The sequence below is a fragment of the Balaenoptera ricei genome, chromosome 18, assembly GCF_028023285.1.
Source record: "Balaenoptera ricei isolate mBalRic1 chromosome 18, mBalRic1.hap2, whole genome shotgun sequence".
Classification (NCBI taxonomy): domain Eukaryota; kingdom Metazoa; phylum Chordata; class Mammalia; order Artiodactyla; family Balaenopteridae; genus Balaenoptera; species Balaenoptera ricei.
In genome coordinates, this window is record NC_082656.1 from 17,195,943 (window position 1) to 17,211,185 (window position 15,243).

At 38.1% G+C, this 15,243-nt stretch overlaps 1 protein-coding gene across 5 annotated transcripts in view; it reads right to left on the reverse strand.

Annotated features, from left to right (window-relative positions):
• The window catches only part of RNASEH2B (ribonuclease H2 subunit B), an 82,072-nt gene that overhangs the window by 42,181 nt on the left and 24,648 nt on the right, over positions 1 to 15,243 (reverse strand). For 4 of the 5 annotated variants that reach the window (XM_059903064.1, XM_059903061.1, XM_059903060.1 and 1 more), the window contains 3 exons: positions 13,274 to 13,381; positions 10,921 to 10,997; positions 7,075 to 7,189 (listed from right to left, as the gene is read on the reverse strand). In XM_059903064.1, coding sequence (XP_059759047.1) covers positions 7,075 to 7,189; positions 10,921 to 10,997; positions 13,274 to 13,381 — 300 coding nt within the window. Of the gene's footprint in view, positions 1 to 7,074; positions 7,190 to 10,920; positions 10,998 to 13,273; positions 13,396 to 15,243 lie in introns of all 5 variants that reach the window. The other variant, XM_059903063.1, reaches the window with a different exon arrangement.

Consider the following 15,243-nt stretch of genomic DNA (forward strand, 5'->3'; position numbering starts at 1 on the left):
GTGAGTTTCCGTTGTTCCATAACTTACTGGTAGTGTCTGTCTGTTTTATTTTAGCAACTCTGATGGATATCAGTGATATTTCCCTGTGGTTTTAATTTACATTTTTCTGGTGACTAATGATACTGAACATCTATTCATGTGCCTTATTCATAAATCTTCTTTTGTGAAGTCTGTTCAAACCTTTTGCTGATTTTTCTACAGGGCTGGATATCATCTTATTATTGTGTTAAAAGAGTTCTTTATACATTTATATATATCTTTTATCAGATATATGTCATATAAATATTTTCTTCCAACTGTGGCTTGTCTTCTTTTTTTTTCTTAATGGTATCTTTCAAAGACCAGAAGATATTAATTTTAATGATATGTAATTTATAATTTTTTTGTATGGTTGGTAGTTTTTGTGTCCTATGAAATCTTTGCCAATCCTCAAGGTCACAAAGGTTTTCTTCTATGGCTTCTTCCAGAAATTCAATAGTTTTCATTTTTGCATTTAAATTATTGATCCACTTCAAGTTAATTTTTCTGTATGACTCTGAGGTGAGAGTTAATGTTAATTGTTTTTCATATGGATATCCAATTTTTCCAGGTTATTTGTTGAAAAGGTTATCCTTTCTCCCATTAAATTATCTTGACACCGTTGGGAAAAAAAAAAGATTGGTTACATAAGTGTGGGTCCACTTCTGTTCTATTTGGTTCCATTTATCTATCTATTTAACCTTAAACCAATGCCATAATTTCTTTATCATTGTAGCTTTACAGTAAGTCTTGAAATCAGGTTGTGTAAGTTCTCCAACTTTGTTCTTCTTTTTCAAAATTGTTTTGGCTACTGTAGATCCTTTGCACAGTCATATAAATTCTAGAATCAGCTTCTCAATTTCTACCAAAAAAAAAAAAAAGCCTGATAGTCATTCCATTAACTCTATAGATTACTTTGGAGAGAATGGACATCTTAACAATATTAAGTCTTCTAATTCATGAACATGGTATATCTCTCTACTTATTTAATTCTTTCATTTCTCTGCAATGTTTTGTAATGTTCAGTGTACTGGTCTTGCATATTTTACGTTTCATTTATCCTTAAAACTTCATGATTTTTTATATTATTAATGGTGTGCTTTTATTGCACTGTCCAATTGTTCACTGCTAATATATAGAAATAGAGTTAATTTTTCTATATTGACCTTATATCCTGAGAACTTATTAGTTCTAGTGATTTTTCTTTTTTTTTGGTAAATTCTTTTGAGCTTTTTACATACATGACCATACTGTTTATGAAAAAAAGATAGTTTCACTATTTACTTTCTAATCTGCATAGCTTTTATTTATTTATTTATTGGCATGTGGGATCTTAGTTCCCTGACTAGGGCTTGAACCCATGCCTCTGCAGTGGAAGCATGGAGTCTTAACCACTGGACTGCCAGGGAAGTCCCAATTTTTTTCTTATCTTATTGCAACTGCTAGGATTTCCACTAGCAGGATAAGGAGTTGACATCCTTATCTTGTACCAATCTTAGGGGAAAAGCGTGTTCAGTCTTTTACAATGAAGTATGATATTAGCTTAGGTTTGTCATGGATGTCTTTACCAGAAGGAGGAAGCTCCTTCCTATCTCTAATTTGCTGAGAATTTATATTATGACTGAATTTTGTCAAATGTTTTTTTCTGCATCTATTGAGATGATCATAGTTTTTCTTTTGTAATGTATAAATATGGTGAATCATACTGATTGATTTTCTAATGTTCAACCAACTCTGCATTCTTATGATAAACCTCACTTGGTTATAATGTACCATCCTTTTTGCATAGTTAATTTGCAAATATTTTTAAAGGATTTTTCCATCTAAGATCATAAGGGATACTAGATTAGTTTTCTTTTTGTAATAACTTTGATTTTGGTACTGGGGCCATTCCAGTCTCAAAATTAGTTGGGAAATATGTCTTCTTCATTTAATTTCTAAAAGAATTTGACTAAGTATCATTATTTCTTTGAGTATTATTTTTTTCTTAAAGTATGGTAGAATTCACCAGTGAGGCCAGTTGGGCCTGGAGTTTTTTTCCTAGGAAGTTTTTAAATTACAAATTTATTTCTAACTAAACATTCCCCTGGACAAGGTGATCACTAAGAAGTATCAAGCTTGAATATCCCAAAATACTATACAAGGACGAAGTGCATAAACTACTGTTTAATTTTAAAATTTACACATTTTGATAAGCAAGGTGGTTTAAAATATTCACGAAGGCCACAGATTACCCACAATTATGAAAAATACCATAACGTGTTCTATTGTGTCCTAAATTTAATATTTGCGAGTTTGTGAGTTAGATGACATGTGCACATGCTGGAAAGGTTTCTTTCCCTAATGTGTCTGGTGCCTATAAAACTGGTCTCAAACATCTGGAAAGATTGGGTTTACAAAATAAAGATGGAATAAAAAGGAGTCCACAATTAAATAACATGTTCAGCAATTGGGTAATCAGTTCACAAACTTGAATTTCCCTTATGTATTGTTGAACAAACTGCCTGGAGCAGATTTTCACATCTACTTTCTGAATGTTTTCCATCACTGAGAAACTCATATGGTCTCTTTTTTTTTTTTCCTGCCTCCTGGGGATAGAAACTTGGCAACTGTGCTTGGGGTATTTTAATCAGGTAAGTTTTCCTGGCTCTTCCTGTTAATCACAATGGACAGCGCAGCACAGCTTTTGCTTGCAATATGAAACAGAGTGTTATACTCAAGATGAAGTTCATAACCCTTTATTAGTCCTTTCCCCTGTCATCTCTCCACTGAATGGGAGCTTTTTTGGCAAGAAGCATGCTGAGCCCCAGAGCTAGCAAACTGAGACACATCGTTTCCCTCACTAATAAAGCAGGCAGTGCTAACGAACTAAGGTCACCGCCATCATCATTCAGGATGTAGACAACTGTGGCTGGTTTATCCGGCAGGGAGAAGGAAACGTTCTCATAAACCTAGCAGGCTTAACGAGATCTTCAATGCCACAGACTTTTGAGACAGCATCTGGAGTCCAATATCAAAATAGCTGGCTGGGGAATTTGAGCATTTCAGGTTTTTACTCTCTCTGCACAGTGCCTGTGGGGAGGATGGAATTGAAAAAACATCAACTTTCCTCTTTATCTCTGCTCCCTGTCACGGGTAGTACCTGACCACTCTTTAGCAGTCTTCTTTGTTTCTTATTTAAAAACCCTAGCAATAAAACACAGAGAATGGAACCAAATACTAACTTAAAAATATCTAAATTCAAACAAGCAGCCAGGACCCAAGGCAATCGCTAAAAGAGGTTGCCTGCAAAACAGAACGCTCACTGCCAGGATGAGAACTGTCTTTTCCTTAAGCTGTAGAAGTTCCCGCTGTCTCCTTTCCTGTCTCTCTCTTTGTCTCACGAAGAGAAATTGTTAATGGGATATACAAGACTAACAAAAAATTAAGTTTCTATTTTTACATGAGACAACACCTAAAAACTCTAACAGAGTCTCCTGGAAGTGTTACACAGTTGTAAGAAGGAAGAGAAAGAGTTGCCGTCAGACAGACATGGGTTCAAATCTTGATTTTACCACTTCAAGTTCTATGATGTTAGTCAATGTGCTTAAACTCTTTGAGCTTCAATTTCCTCATTTGTAAAAATTCAGGTTCTACTAACAATGAAAGGGAATTACTGCAAGAATTCAATAATATACGTAAAACAACAAGCATAGAGATGATATATAATAATTTGTTAATATATGGTAGACATTTTTATTATTATCTGATTATCCCCATTCTCCCACTTAAACCACTTGAGTCTGTATTAATCAATGGACCATCAAACAAATGTGCATTGGTCACTTACTGTATACCTAGTACTTAAACATCAGCAAAGAATTTAAAATTTCTAGTTCACAAGCCTTAATGGTACAAACATTTATTGAGCACTTACTCTACACCCAGCACTCTCTGGGCACTGATTTACTTGTATTATTTCATTTAATTCCTGAAGCAACTCTTTGTGGTGGATAGTAGATACTATTAACTGCAATTCTTAAACAATGTTCATATGCTGGTAATTTAGAGATCTCAACACTCTAAAGGTAAGAGAAGGAAAGCTTTATTTTATGATTTAGAACAACTTTGCAGAGGACTAATTATAACATATGGCAGAATATGAGGGATACTCTTAACCCTTCAAACTCTTCATCTTACAGATCAAGGATGCTGAAAAGTTTGAATGATTTGCTCAAAACTATGTAGCAAATACACTCTTAATTTTTCTTGTAGGCTATCAAATCCTGTGATCAGATTACCAGATTGTTCCTAAAGAAATTCTTTTCCTGAAAGAGATATGAAGCAAAAATAACAAAACATTAACACTGGTTGATTATTGCAGTTGGAGACAAATATTTGTAGTTTTTTTCCTCTGAGTTTTTCTGTACCTTTAAATTTTTTGATTAAAAAAACTGCCTCCCCTGCCCATGTACTTTCATTTTCAAAGCAGTTATATCATCAACCTTTATACATGCCAGGTTTCTAAAAACCCTAGGCCTCAAATTTTTCTTTCTTTCCTTTTTAATGACAGTAAGGCAAAACAAAGTAATTTAGGTTAAATTTCACAGGGTAAAAGATGTATGCAATTCTCTAGAAGTCTTGGCAGTTCCTTCATAATTTAATTCTTCCCCTAATGAACTACATTCTGTAAATCTTTAAATAATGGAAGGTTCAAAAACAAAACAAAACAAAAAAAATTTTTTTCTGGCCGTGCTGCGCAGCTTCCGGGATCTTAGTTCCCCGACCAGGGATTGAACCTGCACCCTCGGCAGTGAAAGTACGGAATCCTAACCACTGGACCGGCAGAGAATTCCCCCAAATTTTTTAAAAACAAGAAATAATAAGATCTCTAATGCCTCAACCTTCAAAAAGGCCTCTTCATCAAAACAGAAGCAATTCCACATCGCTTGCTTCACCCCTTGACGCAGAACACAAATATGTGAAATATTTTTCCTCATGTCATTTCTGTATACAAGGACAGCATACTAAGACAGACATCATTTTCCACAAAGATCCAAAGAGAAACACACAGTAGCTTGAAGTTTACAATTGGTTACTTAGAGCTGGTCAAACAAGACAAGTATAAGGCATTCACTTTCTATTACAGCAGAACTTCCAAAAGTTAGGCGATGTTGAGAAGTGAAAGAGATTAGGACAGGAGTTCAGATAATGATTCAACAGACGGTCAGCGGGTCAGTGAGCAAGGAGGAAGGAATGGAAGTGAGGGAAGCTCCTGCTTTGGAACACAGGCTGTACACTAACAAATGACAATGCTTTAATACTATTTCTGAATTTGGGCTGCTGGGTTTTGGTTTCAGGTAACTGTTCTTATACAGCTATTGGAAGATTTTTGGATAATGAGTTAATCGTGTTGTCAGCTTCCATTAACTTGGCAAAATGAAAATGACTTGTAATTATTCCTCACTGCTTTAGCTTTCAGAAATGGCTATGAGCTACTTCATTTGTCACCCACAAAAAGATTACTGTCTCCTGCCAAGGTCAGCACCAGGGAGTGTCATTAATCGGGCTGCTTTGATGAAAACCTGGGCACCACATACCCCTCAGGCTCAAAACAGAGCTCTGTGTCTGGCCAAGTGTGAATTTAGTAGACCCTTCGAATGTGAAATGCAACGAATGAGGGTTTCCCTTTTTCCACCGTAAGCTTACACTTCTTGGAGTCACCACTTTCTTGGTCCTAGAAGAACTACCATAGTTGGCCAAACCATCTAGAACCCCAAATAACCATAACTTACCAGCCCGCTGTTTCGGTTCTCACACTGTGTTTCCGTATTAACTCTACAACTACTTGGATGATTTTTGGAGACACTGATTCTCAGTCTGAATGCTATTACAAACCTGTCAAAACACATTCACACACTGCCTCACTTCCTCCTCTCAAAATTCAGATGAATGCCTACAACTCATCTCTCTGTCACCCCTAGCCTGCTCCTCCCACCCATGTCCCCTGTCTCCAGGGGGCCACCTCTACCCATCCTGTGGGTCAAGGCACAAGCCCAGAAGCCATCCTTGACTCCTCCTTCTCTTGACCATCATCCAGTCAACACACGAGGTTGCTACTTCCTTCTGGTTCCACCTCCTAAGCTCAAGCGACCATCACCTCCCACCTGGACCACAGCAGCAGCCTCTGGGGACCGGACCTTAGCTTCTCCACACAATAGCACTGCCCTACTTAAAACTTTGCTGACACTCCACTACCATTAGGTCAAGTCCAGACACATATAAGGCCCTTCACCACCTGAACCCGCCTTGCCCAGCAGTCTCCCCTGTTCTCTCCTTACTAACCTAAACGCATCACTGAACTTCTTGGATCTTGCTAAGCATGACAAACTTTTCCATACATCCATGCTGCTACTCTGACTTTGCCTCCACTTAGAGGTTATTTCCCACAGGAAAGCAACACAATACCCCCCTACCCGCACTTCCCACCCTACCTAGGCCAGGTTATAAACCTGTCCTGTGCATCCCCACAAAACCCAGAGTTCACTTCCCTTATTCCCTACTGTCATTGCCCTACTTGTCATTTGTCTCCATCAGAGTAGAAGCAAAGTGAGGCAAAGGATAATATTTTATTTATAACTATCCCTAGAGCCTGGCTCTAGTGCTCAACATGTGCTTCTTAGCAGATGATCAATAAATGTTTCTTGAATCAATAAAGGCATAGATTTTATTCAATTTTACAAATGAGAAACCTGAGGCAGAAAGCAGTTGAGGCACTTACCTAAAGTCACAGCCTAGTTGAAAGAAGAGCTGAGACTAAAGCCTGAGCCTCGTGAATCCTGGCCCTGCAGGAAGACAGGCCCTCATATTTCACTGGTTCAAGTTTCGCAGACCGAACAAGCCAGTGCAAGAGAGGATGAATATTGACAAGTGGAAGCGAATCTGAACGACAGCTTCCCCTATGACCCACACAGAATAAGCATCATATTCCACAGGCCCTCAAGCCACTGCATTCTCAGACAGATGCCCAGGTTTTCTGGCAGCCATAAGCCTGATTTCAAAGGCCGTAGGCCATACCTTTCTCCTCTGTCACATGTCCAAGTAACTTCTCAAGCTCAGGAAGTTTCAGCAGCAAGATGCAATTCGGAAACACGTCATCCATCACAACTTGATCCAGGGGCTGAAACTTTCCCTGAAAAAAAGACTTTAGTCAGTCAGGATGCAAGTACTCCAGTCAACAAACTCACACATTAAAAAAAAGAGACAAAGCTATATAACCTCATAGCTGGACCTTTAAACTAAGTTCAAAGTCACTTGTTCCACCTAAGGACTCCCTTAACGGGACAGGCTCCAGAACTGACTCTCAGCTCCCTCTAGGAAGCTCTCGAAAGCACCTGGGTTCCATAAAGTGGCAAGAAACGTTTTAATTGAAATGTTCTCTTTTTCCTTCAGATAGTAAGAATAATTCACAGGTTTCCCAAGTTACTGTCTTTAGATTCCTACCTTAATCTATATTCTTCCATGATCACCCAATGTGTTAAATATTTAACTACTTTAAAACAATATTTTACTAATATGTAATGGCCTACCACACAGTCTTGACATAATCATTTCATAACATACTAATGTTTCATTCTTGTTTTCTTTACCATATATACATAAAAGAGTTTTGCAATAAGAAATTTGTTTGAATATAAAGTTAATAACAGTTGGGAGAGCTAGACAGAAGAATTATTTTTACTGACGTTAAAATAAATCATGTTTAACAAAGAATGGGTCAACATTTCGAAAGTACATACTGATATTTTTTTAATTAAATAGGAAAAGATCACATCTAAAATGTAGGGGAGGAAATATCTGAATGCCTCACGGGCTATTTTAAGGGGCACTTTAAGTATTTGGCAAGAGAGAGCAAGATGGTTTACAATGAAAGCCAACTTACCACCATGAGCTTCATTCTGCATCTGCCTCCCTGACCCAGCCACAGTACCCCCAGAGCCTCCCAGAGGGCCAGGGTGAGGATTAATTCACCAGAGTCAGGGTCTTAATGGGAAATAGGCAAACAGTTCCCCCAAATGGGGGGAGGGCCTTTAAAGGTGCATCAGCACATGTATTGATACTAAGGCTGGTTGGTGGCTTCCTCCCGCTAATGTATCCTAGAAACACCAGGAATGGGAGCTACCTGAAGTTTCCATCTTCTTCCCTGAATACTTCTAGGGCCTTCCTGGTGGTGACTAGAACCATTTCTGCTCCTTAGAGATACACGGCTCACCAGCCTCACTGCTCGCCGTGCCCTAATTACAGCGGCTACCGCAGTAGCTTCCAGATAAGGGGAAACATGATTGAACTAAGGAATAAAACTTCACTAATCCACAATAAAGAACACAGAATGTAGGAGAGGAGGAGAATAAGAGACGACAAGGTGCATCAGGAGAAAGCACAACTTAAAGTTTTAAGTCAGTTTTATTACTCTCAGTATTTATCACAAATTAAATCGATATAAATACAAAATACGAGTTTTGGAAAATGGATCTAAGTACTCAGTGAGAACCCATAAGCACTTAAACTATTTGCAGACATGAGAGTGCAAAAATAAGATTCCTCTAAGTGTTTAAATAACTCTATTCCTTAAAGCTGTCATTTCGAAGGTTTTCAAGCTGTGGTTGGTGGATCCCTGGGAGATCCAGTACCTCTGCAGGGGGTCCACAAGCTCCAAACTATTTTCAAACTAAGGTTACGATGCTATTTGCATTTTCACTGTGTCAACATCTGCACTGATGATTTCGATGCAAAGGTGGGTAAAACCCTTGGCTCCTCAGCACCGGTCAGGGTGGCGCCAGCAAACCGTCCAGCAGCCGCTGCATTCTTCACTGCCGTGGACAAGCAGGTAAAAAAAATCCCAGTTGCACTTAAGGATTTCCTTGATCAAGGAGCGAAAGCAATTTATTTAAATCTTGACCTTCGAGTGCAAGTAGGTTAAATGCTCCGTGTGATGAAAGTCAAGTGTGGCTGAAGTACTTCGGCTGCCGCCGAGGCTCAGGGATCATCTCAAGGAAAAGCACTGTGTGAGTGTCTGAGTTGCGAGCAGAACTAGCTGCTTTTTTCTCAGTTTTTTACCTGAAAGAACCACTATGAACTATGGTTATTCAGACTTGAGTACTGACAGAACATAAATGAAGTGAACCTGTCACTTCAAGGGAAAGATTGACAGTACTTGTAGCCAACGATAAAATTTGAACTTTAAAGCAAAAATTAGAATTGTAGACAATTTGTCTGCCACTATGACAAGCTTCCCAACACTCAGAGTTTTCTAAAGAGATCACTAGTAATATTAAATTAACAAAGGTGTGTGTGTGTGTGTGTGTAATGAGTTGTGTAGACATTTGGAAGACCTGCATAATTCAGTGAGACAATATTTTCCAAATGACCAATGCATGATACTGCAAAGTAATATGCGTGAAAGATCCAACAGATTTTAATGTAAGAGAGTGTTAAAAACCAGACAGCAGACCCAAAATGGAGTCGTTTGTGCTAAGCCCAAACAGAGACTTAATTAGTTTCAGCTCACCCAGAAGTGGAACCTTAAACCAGTCAATCAGTAATCTCCTAATCAGCACTAGCTAGGTCATTTGCCTGATAGACGCCAGGCATCCCCTAAAGAAAAGTGACCTTGCCATAACCAATCCCCCTTTAGTCTAGTTTAACTTTCTTGTTCTCTTATTCCCTTCTGGCTGTAAAAGTTTTTCATTTTGTACAGTTCCTTGGAGCGTCTTTCTGTCTGCTAGAATAGATGCTGCCCAATTCGTGAATCATTCAAGAAAGCCAATAAGATCTTTAAAATTTACTCATTTGAATTTTGTTTTTTAACGAGAACATGGAAAGTTCATTGACAGTGTTTCAGATTCCACATTGCAACTAACTTTTAAGAAACCACCACTTGTTGGTTTTTGGAGTAGTATCAAAGCAGAGTATCCGTAACTATGTAAAAGGCTAATATACAATTCCTTCCTTTTCTGACCTCATATGTGAAAGGCAGCATATTCTTTACACACTTCCACTCAAACAGTGTATGGAAACAGACTGAATGCAGAACAAGATGTGAAAATCCAGTTGTCGTCTCTCAAGCCAGACATCAAAGAGATTTGCAAAAATGTAAGACAGTACCATACTCCTCACTGACTTGTACTGTTTGTTTCATTAGAAACATGTCATATGTTAATATATAATGGGCTTATTATTTTTATTTTAAAAATAAATTAATAAAATTATTTTAAAATTTCTCAGTTTTAATTTCTAATGTAGTCAATATTGATAGATAAAACACACAGGAACAAAAAGTTCTTTGGGATCCTTAATGATTGTCAACTGTAAAGGTATCCTGGAACCTCTGGCTGGAACTATTACTATTAATAAACTCTGTCTTTATATCACAAAGGTAAATTTTACTCCATCTGGGATTCCTCAACTACAGCTTCCCCATTAAGGAGCTTTTGCTGGACACACCCCCAGAGTACCTATTTCACAGTGTCTCACAAAGAAGAAAATGAAAGACGATAAATCTTCTTTATTCTCTTAAGGCCTGAGGTCTTAACATTTGTACTATATTTCAAAACTAATGAGTACGTAATGAGAATTTCATTGTTAGGCTTTGTCAAACAAGTAAGGCAGGTAACACAAAGGGTTGGGCAGTTCTCAGGACTCATTGGTGAGCTAGTCCAAGATCACGATGCTGGATCTCAGGTCTGCCGATCGGTGCTTTGATCTGTACCAGCACGCATGATACAGGTGTTCTATACCAACCAAGTTAAATCTGAACTGTGGGGAGTCTACATTTGGACCATTATAAGGAGAGAGAGGAGATCATGTTAAAAAAACAGTCTATTCTGTTTCCCCACTGTTAATATCCCAAACTGGGAAACTCACCTCTCTATCAGCCTTTATAAGGTAGTGGAGAAGCAGAAACAGAGGGTCCATGGGTGTGGCAAAGTGAAGAAGACCTCCTACAGATTAAAAAGAGAATTCAACAACATGGAAAGACAACTTAGTTATTTCACCTTAATCCCAATGTGGGAACCATTCATTGAAAAATATATGTGAAATTCCAAATTCAGAAGCTCCTCCTACACAGGCCCAAGATTATGTGATTCCCTCAAAAGGCAGAAAATGGTCCATGAGATTTCACTCCAAACAGCTTCAAATCCCTGGTGTGGAGAGGACAGCCAAGACACTGAACTTGATCTTTAACTTTCCATTTCTTCTTTAGAAATCATTTTTAATAGAGGCCCTACTCTCCCCACCTCCCAGCCCCTGCCAAAAAAAAAATAGCAGGGTTCGGGGGAATACAGACAGAATGTGAATCAGGCAAACATTAGGAAACCTGTATAAGTCTATCTACAAAGCTGCAGTAAAATGTAATTTCCTGTGCTTTTGAGGACGAAGCCATGGGAAAGCAATATTATTCCCTCTGGACGTGGCTTCTCCTATGGGCTCTGGGCTCACAGCTCTGAACTGTCAATGGCTCAAAGCTCAGAGGTCGTTACCCACTCCAGAACCTACCCCATCCCTCCTCCCAAAGAAAAATGCAAGCATGCAGGAGTCGAAGAAGACCGAGCATGAGAAACTGGAATCTCTGCAGTGAGATGAGTGGCGCTCTCCAGGCTGGAAGGAAAAAAGGCAAATCAAACCAACGAGGCTGCCTGCGCCCCGCTTTTCTCTACCGCACGCCCCTCCGAGCACCCCAGAGTCCTTCCTCCATGGAAGTGAACCAGAAGAGGTATTTCATCAAAAAGAACCATAAACAATTCATTTATCTCCATACTTATTAATTTGGTTTCAGGAAACATGTACTGACTTTTATTCTCCTAACGGAGCAACCTACCTATACAGCCAAGAAATTCTAACCGTAAATTATATACATGAATCCATTTCATAGTATGTTAAAAAAAAAATTAAGGACATAATTTTACATGATGACATTACTTTTTTAAAAGTAGAAGAGAAGTTTATGAAAACAACCTATCAGAAGCTCTAAGCTCAGTTTATATGAGGCATCCATTATATTCAGAAATTAGAAACAGGTTTCTTGTTCTGAAAACAATATCCTGGTAGCCATTCTTAAAAACAGCTCTTTCTTTAAGGTTACGTTTAAAAAGAAGACAATGATGAAAAAAAGCAGGTACCTTTGCTGTGAACCAAAAACTATAAAAAAAAAAAAAGTCTATAAAAAAAAAAAAAAGCAGGTACCAAGTCAGACAGTCCAGGAGAGCTAATCAATCACTGCCTCTGAATATTTTCCAGTTTCATCTGGATATTACTGTGTCTATCCAGCCAAACTCAAAGGCAAGTATATTACATTAGAAGTGGGAACTCTCATATATTGCCAAACGAAAAATAAGAAAAGAGAACAATAAAAAGGAATGTATACTTGGCCCCTACCAGGCTAAATACACAGTCTACCATTGCATTTCAGCAACTGAAAACCACTTCAAATCTTCTCATGCACACAGGTATGTGAAATTCAACACCAGCAATAAACCCTTCTTCTGGATGCCTTACAAGAAAGTCAAAGTGGCCTTTCTACCTTAGCACTAAGCGGTGACTTAAGACGGTCAACAGAAAGCAGAGGGCTTAGAAAGCAATGGAAAGCACTCTCTACAATGAGAGACAGAGGGACAGAGGGAACTGAGATTGCCTCAACCACCCCATGACGCACCCTCCCACTCTCACCCAGAACTGTCAGGGCTACGTGTGGTATCCTTTTTCCTTCCGAGTCAACACTGAGCCCCATATCAAAGGAACAAAGAAATAGAAATTGGGTGTTGGGTGTGTGTGTTGGGGGCAGGTGGGGTGGCCATAGTAATTTATATGAGAAAGCATTCTATTCTCTTCTCTTCTCTTCTAGAAGCTATATCAGCATCCATTTGCAAGGAAATAAGATGTTAAAAACTTGAAGATCCTCAAAAATGGCTAAGAGAAGAGCAAAGAGTTTCCAGTGAACACAATGTGCACTCCATAGTACAAAAGTCATCTGACTCGGGGTGTGTCAGCGTTTTAGGAGAAAAATCAGAATTGTTAGTTAAAAATTTCCTACCATCTAAGACACACAGTTATTGATCTAAACGTGTTTAAATCTTTCCTTTCTCCTTGATTAAACCCTGCTCTGACGCCAACAAAGAAAAAACCATGGACCAGACTCCAAACTGGGCAGATAGATGTGAAGGATGGCGAAGTCAGGGTATGTGTTCAGTTAATGTAAATATATACACTAGTCACTTACCTGATTGAACTGATTCATTTATAAACCAAGAATGGTTTTTTTCCTTGAAAACTTTTATTTCAAACAGCTGCGGTAGACACATATTGAACAAGTAAATGGCTCCTTCCCCTGTTAAAACAAATCTGTTTTTTATTTGTAAGTTTTCACACACACACACACACACAAATCAAAAGACTATCTAATAGTTCTGAGGAATGTTCCTAATATGAACATAAACATACATAGATATAGTCTATACAAAGTGACTCCAAGGAAAGCTTGTAGCTATTATATACAGATGCTTGTTTTCCAACTGTATAATCCTCACTGAACTTAGACCAATAAACACAAAAGTACAAATCATTTATCTTAACTGCTACAGAGCCTCTCATTGAGTCCTCCATCAGATCAGGAAGGAAAACCCATTTTTAAACTACCCAAACCTAATGGCTCAGCCAGATGAACTGAGGTGGCCTGTGGGCCCTGTCTCCAGGGCGGTGTACAGCCTCCCATACAGAGGGCCGGAGACAGGGCCTGCACACCCCTGAGGCGAGCTCCACGTGAGAAAGGCCAGGGCCCTACAACAGCAACGTGCTTTACGCCATGAGGAGTGAGGACAGCCACACCCAATTGGATGAAAACTTCCCTTTCTTAAAACACCAAGAAAAAAAAGGAAGTTAGAAGGGGGTGAGGACTGCGTGAATCTGAACGAATCCCTGCAATGCACGAATTTTTTTTCTAAGCACAGCAAAATCCAGGGCCCTGAGTTTGCGTCTATCTCAACTACATGCTGGGCGTGAGCCCTTGGGGAAGCTATATAATCCTTTCTGTACCTCTCTTTCCATATCTGTAAAATGGGAGCAATACTGAACCTACCTCAGTATTTTTTTTATAAGGATTGGAAAGATAGAATACGTACACGTAAAGCTCCTAACACAGCACGTTAGTAAGTGCTCAGCAAGAGTTAGCCTTTATTTCTCCATAGTCAGTATAGCAAAACGTTGTCCACGGACATTTAGATGAAATGAATTTTACAAGAAGCCTGACTTTTTTGGTACCTTCCTTTTGTTAAATGCTTTACTGCTAACTAAAACTTCTCTTGAAAAAACATTTCTCACCTCATCTTAGTCTTACATATACCTAGGAGTTCCAAATAATATAACTGACCAATTACATCCAATTTCATTTTGAGGAAAAGAAAACTGGAGGACGCCGGAATTTTTGCCTCTCTTGTTGTTTCTATTTATGTGTCTTTCCAACAACAATAACAACACGGCACTGCCCACTGGATTTCTCTCGCTTTCACTATTCAGTATGACAGTCACCAAGAGGTGACTTTAGTAATTTGCTAAATATCAGGTATCTACTCAAAGCCTTATAAAATTAATAATAACCTTGTAAATCTTATAAAATAAACTAATGGAGAAAAATTTCACACAGAGATAAACAGTATCACCAATATTACTATATACTAATAGTGTATTTTAATATTTTTGCCTAAAAATTACAAGACAAAGCAAAATACACTGAATATAAAGGTAAAATTATTCCTGATAAAACATGTATCTCCTCAAAATACAATGCTTTTAATGCAAAAAAATCACCCCTTGACAGGAAAAAATATATATACTACTTTTTGGTCTGAACAAAATAAGGAAAGTACAGCTAAAAATGAAACTATTCAAAATCTTGGCATGTCCAGTAAAAGCCTTCCTTTTTTTTTTTTTTAAACTCTGGTTATTTATTTTACTTTATAACATAAAATGAGTATAAATGGAGGCTAATATTGGATAACTACTTTAGGAAAAGTTGGCTTAAAAAGGCCAAGGAAAATGAATCTGTTTTCAGAGAGAAATCAAATACGCTACATTTTTTTTCTTTTGCCATCATTTCTGATGAATACAGTTCTATGGATTAAAATTAAGAAGAAATAAAAAAACGTTTAAGTCAAGTGAGTTATCTTAAAAGACTGGTTATGTCATTAGCTTGCT